Source organism: Danio aesculapii, chromosome 3, assembly GCF_903798145.1.
Source record: "Danio aesculapii chromosome 3, fDanAes4.1, whole genome shotgun sequence".
NCBI lineage: Eukaryota > Metazoa > Chordata > Actinopteri > Cypriniformes > Danionidae > Danio > Danio aesculapii.
In genome coordinates, this window is record NC_079437.1 from 25365277 (window position 1) to 25372960 (window position 7684).

The 7684-nt window shown below is 36.0% G+C and overlaps 1 protein-coding gene across 1 annotated transcript; it reads right to left on the minus strand.

Moving 5' to 3' along the window:
• Positions 1-244: 244 nt before the first annotated feature.
• On the minus strand, positions 245-7404 carry ppp4ca (protein phosphatase 4, catalytic subunit a). Its single transcript, XM_056453500.1, has 9 exons — positions 7288-7404; positions 6053-6343; positions 5872-5923; positions 5741-5791; positions 3812-3913; positions 3502-3675; positions 1869-1995; positions 846-1035; positions 245-719 (listed from the first exon to the last, which is right to left on the minus strand). Exons 2-9 carry the CDS (start codon positions 6160-6162, stop codon positions 590-592), a joined length of 936 nt encoding a protein of 311 aa, XP_056309475.1. The 5' UTR covers positions 6163-6343; positions 7288-7404; the 3' UTR covers positions 245-589.
• Between the last annotated feature and the right edge of the window lie 280 nt (positions 7405-7684).

Sequence of the window (7684 nt, forward strand, 5' to 3'; positions counted from 1 at the left end):
CCAGTAGGCTACACTGTTGGTTCCATTTAAGGCTTTGGTAAACAGGATTCGGTCATCCTGAAATTTGATATTTGGATCACATATGGAGAAGAGACTTGTGTTTCTATCATTCCAATATGACTGTGGACACACTATGCCTACACACAGTTCTGTCCAAACAGCTCCCAAAATGGGATTTTCATAATAGGTGCCCTTTAAATAATTTAAATTGACTTCAACTGTACGCAAGTACTTTTAAAAATAGCCACTAGTTGATGGATTTGCTCATTTCTGCACAGATTTATATATGCAAATATATAAACCTGTTCATTTTATTGTTTTGGTTGGAAAGAAAAGATCAATTTGCTAATACAAAACATCCACATAATTGGGACAGTCAACACTTAATTACATTTTACAAGATGTATGGAAAAAAACCTTATAAAGAGGAAGGAATGTAAAAAGCGAACTGGAAATGGGCAGTAAATGCTGTAACAGGTCCATTCACAGAATAATGTTGTGCAGATAAAAGTTGGCTAGGGGGGAAAAAAAGCCTGAGAGAGAAAAAAAAACTGAGTCTATACGTGTGCATCAAGATCATGAACTCGAGTCAAAGGAAATAGTCAGCAACAGGTTTCTTTGAAGGGAGGCCTCTGGTTTCCTGCGGGGCAGCTTCAAATATGATGAACTCCTTCTGGAGATGCTCATCAAGCTCCAAAATGGCTGCCACATTCCCACATCTAAGAAAATACCATGATAGGAGAGAAAAAGTAATAGTTCATGGTGAGATCTTTCAAGAGATGTGAAATGATGCAAACCAGCATATTTACATTTAATGAAAGTTGTGGAAGACTGAGAAGACACACCTATAACAGTAGTTTGGAGCAGACCATACTGTTAATACAGTGTCATTGAAATGCCACTTGTAGCCCTCCATGACCAGCTGATGTGCTCTGCAGATCATGCTGATATCATTGGCAGCATTAAACTGTGCCACCACGTCACTACCAAACAGATATCCAGCTCCTCTCGGACTCACACCCCAGCCCGTGGTGTCTAGAGAGAGGAGAAAATGAGCAATCTTAGATCTTTTAAAATCAACATATTGACCATGTTTCCATCTAAAAATGTGAATTAAATGTATGCACATAATTGGAATTTCACATAAGACATGTGAATAAAGCAGCGTTTCCATCCAATAAGTCAAAGAGAAAAAAAATCATCACTTCCTGATTACCTGGGGCCAAATATCTAAAGTAAATGCGAAGTTTACTGTGGTAAGAGAAGCTGTGTGAATCTTTTCCTTATTTAATAAATGACTTGTGGCTCAGAAGACAGTATACTGACACGCAATGCACGTGTGGTGATGTATGAAAGTCTGAGATGCAGAGCACAGATGCTCTTGACAATTCTGGAGGTCATTAATAATATAATAAACACTAATACTGAAATGGTTAAGGAGGTTTAGAATGACCAAATCAACATTTCAGATGTTTTACAATCTGCTCAGCCTGCTGGTTTGTCCATTCACACACATTTGTATGATCACATGACCTCTTATAACAAAAAATATAAAAATAAAATAAAATAAATACAATTTTTAAAAAAATAAATAAAAATCACATGACTTATTTTTAATGCACATACTGGAATTTGTTCAGTAAAGTGTTTCCATCATAGCTTATGCGCATCTTTGCTTATCGAATAAAAAGTTTATCCTACTCAGTTATGCGCATATACTTTATGCGTATTTTCAAAATTTATGCGTATCTTGGCATTTACATCAACCGCATAATCAAAATGCGCAAAAAAAAAATATATAGGTGGATAGAAACGTAGCTGCATATTGATGGCCTTTTTCTATTAGTATAATATCATTTGTGTCTCACCTTCTGGATCGGACCACAGTAGGTCACACATGGGTCCGTCATGAGGAACCTCCTGTTTTCTGTCAATAGTCCTGATCTGATCCAAGGTCTGAATAGATGGTGAAAGGCCACCGTGCACACAAAATATCTGGGGATCAAAAACAGTGTACATAAAACGGGTCAGTCAATGTTCAAATAGGTGTGTGTTTACAGCAGTTTTCATCTTAGAATGGGATTTTGCAAAACTCTGTAAACATTTAAGCGCTGTGGAGCACGTTCTTAAACAGCGCTGATTTGCCATTGTGTTCACGAGCTCAACAAAAATGACAGTGATTGGCTGTGAAGCTCATCAGTTCACCGAACACACCGCTGTTAGCGGAGTGTAAACACAGTTACAAGGACACTGGAGTGTTTTAAAGTCATGTCGATCAGCTGGTTTGTCTATAAGCTGACATACGAGCAATCCACTGATGAATAGTGACTTTAAAACACTCGTGTCCCTTTATCTGTGAACACAATGGCAAATCAGCTGTGTTTAAGAATGTGCTCCTCAGCACTCAAATGTTAGCAGAAAATGGATGTTTTTAAAATTTCAGTACAGATTGGTATGAAATTCCAGTATCGTGACGAGTCTAACATACTTAAGTGTGTAGTGTTTCTTTACTACTGGCCAAACATGCATAATGCAGCATTTTTAATTGTTTCTCGTGGGTCCATGTGAACAGAGGGAATGCAAACTCTTCAAAATTGCAAATGAAAAACTTTTCAGTACATCGTTTTGTAAACAGCCTTATGCCGGGCTCAAAACAAACTCTGATGCGGTGTTCACACCAGACATGGCACGCGCAGATAAATTGCGCTATTCAAGCGTGAACATTGAGTTTACTTGCTTTATTCGCGCATCAAATTCACCTCACAATAGACACGGATTAACGTCATGGACTCTAGCTTCATTGCTAAATGCTAATATGGATTTTATTGAAATAACAGCTGTGTTTATGCGTTTCATGAAGGCTGAAAAACAGTGTCGATTCATTTGGAGCCGTGTCTGAGTCCACTAGATCCATTCAGAGGAGCCCAGTTTGATGAACTGTTGTCCAGTTTTAGCAGGAGGATTTCCCCCTGGGACAAAGCTTCTGATTGGTTAAAATGGTGCGAATGTCCACTGAAGTTTTCCAACTCAAGCGATTTGCGCATCAATCTCGCAAAACGTTTAACTCATGCCGCAGGATGTCTATTTGCATCTTTGCATTGACTTAACATGTAAATCACTCACACTTGACGCCTCATCTGTGTCTGGTGTGAACACAGCATGAGAACTAGGCCACTAGCTCTAGTTTACTCATAGGATGTTTTTCCACTTCAAGCTAATTTTCAGCTGGAGTATGGAAGCTGCAATCGAGGCAAATTCTGCGCGTTTGCTGCAAATGCACCATGCATTCTGCGTCATTCTCACTGGCCATCAAAAATTTGCCTGTATTTGGGCCTTTGCCTGGACTTCCTAAGAAATCTACTCTCATGAATACTTAATTTTGCTTTTTAATTAATTAATTTTGTCTGGTGTGAACCCAGCATTAGACTTTCATTTTGTAAATAATCCACTAAATTCATCAACCATGACACACTGAAAATACACTGAAGTAAGGAGACCTACCTTCCCATCAACAATAGCAGAGAGCGACAGGTAGTCAAAGATCTCGGTGCAGTACCTCCATACTGTGACAGAGCCATATTTTCGGAGACACTCGTCATAAAAGCCATACACTTGTGTGATCTGCCTAGACTCGTGATTCCCTCTTATCAGTGTAATTCTGTCAGGGTATCGCACCTGAAATAAATAAAAAATTGAGAATAAGGGTACTGTATAGAGTGGCTTTAATTCAATTCATCTTTACTCAAAGATTTCTGAATATAATGCAACTATAACAAAGGAAACAAAATTAACTTTAGGGCAGTTACTGCACCTTTAATGCTAGCAGCAACAGAAACGTCTCCACACTATAAAACCCTCGGTCCACAAAGTCTCCCATGAAGAGGTAGTTTGTTTCTGGGACTTCACCCCCGACCTAAAGACAATGATCAGACATAAAGCACAATGCATTAGCTTTCAAAAATTTATCTACTAAGGTCCATACTAATTTTAAAAGGACACTTCACACAAAGTTCTGTTAATTTACTCATCCCTAGGCAATTCAAAGTATATGACATTTTTTGTGAAGAGTGTCAGTGATTTGTCCTTAGTAATTTGTAACACACAACCTAATGTCACTTTACAGTAAAAATAAAATTAAAATCCTGTATGATAGATAAAATAAAAAATAAAATGTCACTATCCATTTAGAACCAATATCTATATTTAGCTGGGATACTACAAATATTATACATTGCAATGCATGTTGCATATCATCTAGATTTTATCAGTCTAAAATGATAAATGTAATTGTATGGTTTGCATGGAACCTCACCCGAGGTGGTAATAAAAAAGTACAAGGTGCAGAACAGAAAGACCCTAAAGAAGTGCCAAAGGTGGAAGTGGCATTGACTTGTATTTTATCAATCACCAAAGACTATGTTTACAGGTAAAACTTATCTTTAAATGTTCTAGTGAAAACAAAAGAAACTACATTTCAAGAGTTCACACTTAGCTGGTGATTGATTATTAAGCGTGTTTGGCATGCTGTCCCAGGAGAGAGCCCTGAGCTCATAAGACCCTTAAGCCCAGGGATCCCTCCCGTTTGCAGGGTGAGAGGGGAGTTTGAGCTCTGGTAGGTCTCGAGAACCCCATCCTCCCCCCCTTCTCTATTTGTTTAAAGTTGATGACACATTATAATTTGCTATGTAAATATATACTGAGGGTTAAGAGTTCGACTATAGTGTTAATTTAGATCCATCAATTCACTTATGACACATATTTTAGACTGTGGGAGGAAACTGGAGAACCCGTGGGAAACCCACACGAGCACGGGAAGAACGTTTAAACTCTGTACAGAAACGACAGTTGGCTTGTTAAGAATTTGAACCAGTGACGTTCTTGCTATGAGGCAACAGTGCTAACCACTGGGCTATCCTATAGAGGGAAAGGTGGAGGAGTAGGGGTGGAAGGGGAAGGGGATTCTTCAAGGCGAAGATAACTGTAGTAAGAAACCCTGGTTATTTAAAGTGAGTTAGGAATCATCTGTTTGGTGAATCATGCATTAGTTAATGCGGGACCAGCCGTGATCAACCATAATCATGTGCTCCTCTCGAAATTAGTTCATGAATAAACTTCACTTTGGATGACCTGAGAATGAGTAAATTAACTGCACATTATCTTTGGGTAAAATATCCCTCTAAAGCAGGGGTGCCCTGCCCAAACATTTTGTTATGAAGGGCCACAAACCAAACTTGATTGAGCATGGTGGCCCAAAGGTAAATATACCAAACTCCATTACATTAAAGTTGCCATTAGCAATTTCCTAATTTATTAAATATTTAAAAATAACTAGAAAACATTACTCTATATTTAACTAATGCAGTATATATATCTTTTAATTTTATAAATGAACTTATTACAGGTAAAAACAAACTCGTTTATAACACAATGGAGTTACACTAGTCAACCTGTGTTTGCTTCGATTTGTTGTGTGACTACTTATATCTTAAAAAATCTGATTCATTTACAAATATATAAGTAAAACACTTAATTTCAGTTTGTTTTTTGTAGCTCGACAATAAAACAAACAAAATATGTTACATTAAATAAGACATTACAATCTCTGTTAAAGGCATTCACTCCAACCCTTTCCATCATTCTTACTCTCTTCTCAGATGGGATGGTGGGCCAAGTCAAATGTTACCATTGGCCAACTTTGGCCTGCTGGCTGTAGTATGCTGCTGCATTCTTAATTGCTTACCCTAAAGAGCTCCTTTAAATCATAAAACTGGCCATGTATGTCACCACAGATCTGCAAAAGAAGGTGGATTGGTTTCACAATTGCATAATCCTATAAAAGGTTATATAGGTCATTTATAGAGAAATACTCACTGTGACTGGAGAATCTACACTCTGAACATTACTCTCTTCCACCAGAATCTCCCTATAAAGGCAAAACAACGATAACAACAGTATAAATAAGGTCATTCTTTTAAAATGAATTCAAAACAATTAACAACAGTCATCTAGATGCATGTATGTTGGTTGTTTGTAGAGGTGTAAAATCAATTACCTTGCTTTGGCACACAATGCCTTGACTTCATTTTCCTTGATAAGTTCACAACGTCGGAGTTGTTCGATTTGTCTGTCCAGGTCAATGAAGTCGCCCATGATGACACACATGCATACACACTAGCAGAAACACTCCTCAATGTGAGGCTGATTATTAAAAAAACCTAGTTCTCCAGTCCTCGGTTAGTCTCACAGAGACCACAAACACACTCGCCCTCCAGACAAATTGAGACTATTATAGCTTGTGCATCATAATAACACACACCAAGATGATCCTGAACGATGCCAACAACTGCAAAACAGAGATGCAAATGAAAAACATCAATCAAATCAGGCAAAACTCTCAGTGATTCTTTCTGAGTTTATTAATAATAATATTAAATTCATCTTCATTTCTATTGCGCTTTTACAATGCAGATTGTGTCAAAGCAGCTTAACATACACATTCAAGTAAATTGAAACTCTGTTAGTCCAGTTTTCAGAGTTGAAGTTTAGTTTAGTTCAGTTTATTATTATGATAATTAAAAAAATATATTTTTTGTTATTTAATCATACATGGACCTAAATAGTTTTTAATATAATGAGAACTTCAATTATTCCTGGCACATTTATTCTAGACGTATATATATATATATATATATATATATATATATATATATATATATATATATATATATATATACACACACACACTATACATGTGTGTGTGTGTTTGTAACTAAATTATGGCATGCAAATATTTATATGTAATTTTTTTTTATGTATTTGATAATTCTTTATATATTATTATGCAGAAATCTTATTTTTTGCGTAAACAGAAACATTAATACGTTACATGACTTGAAACTCGTAATGATTTCTGGTGTTGATTTATACATTGTAATTGTTATTACTAATAATTAAATAAAAAATATATAATAATAATAATAATAATAATAATAATAATAATATTTGAAATGTGACACACATGAAACTATCTTACGAAAAATAAATTATCGGGTTCCTGGAGCGACTATGCCACCAATTCTGATAAACGCTGAATAACTTTTATTGTTATTACAAACATTTGACCTTTTAATCGATTTACAAAACCTGGCGTACAAACATAACATCGTACGGACAAAGCTGTTAGCGTCAATGCTAGTCACACTCTGCTCTATTTGGCTGCATTTTGTTTAATTACAATATAATAATTAAATTTTACACATTGAAATTAAGGCGAAATGCATAAAATACCTTGGGCTTTGGGTTAAATTCGTTCAGCCATCCGTAGTTTCTTTTTCTTTTGTAGATGTTAAGTTTGGAATAGGAAACAGCCTTTAAAATGTGGATCAACAAGCCTGCAGCAAACATTGGTTCGGCTGATCTTTCAAAATAAAGGTACCAACCTCCTGTTTAAAACATCACCGTATTTTATTGTTTTTTTAATAACGTGTTTATTTCTTACTATTGAAAAAGTAAGTAAACTTTTTTTAAATAGTAAAATATTTTGTCATGATAAACGAATTGTTTAAACTTTGAATATGGGACACGTGAGTGAGGATATAAGAGATAGTTTAGCCTATGGTCCAACTTCATTGCAGTTAACAGGACAAAATAACTAATTTAAGGGAAATTACACCAGGAAAGACGT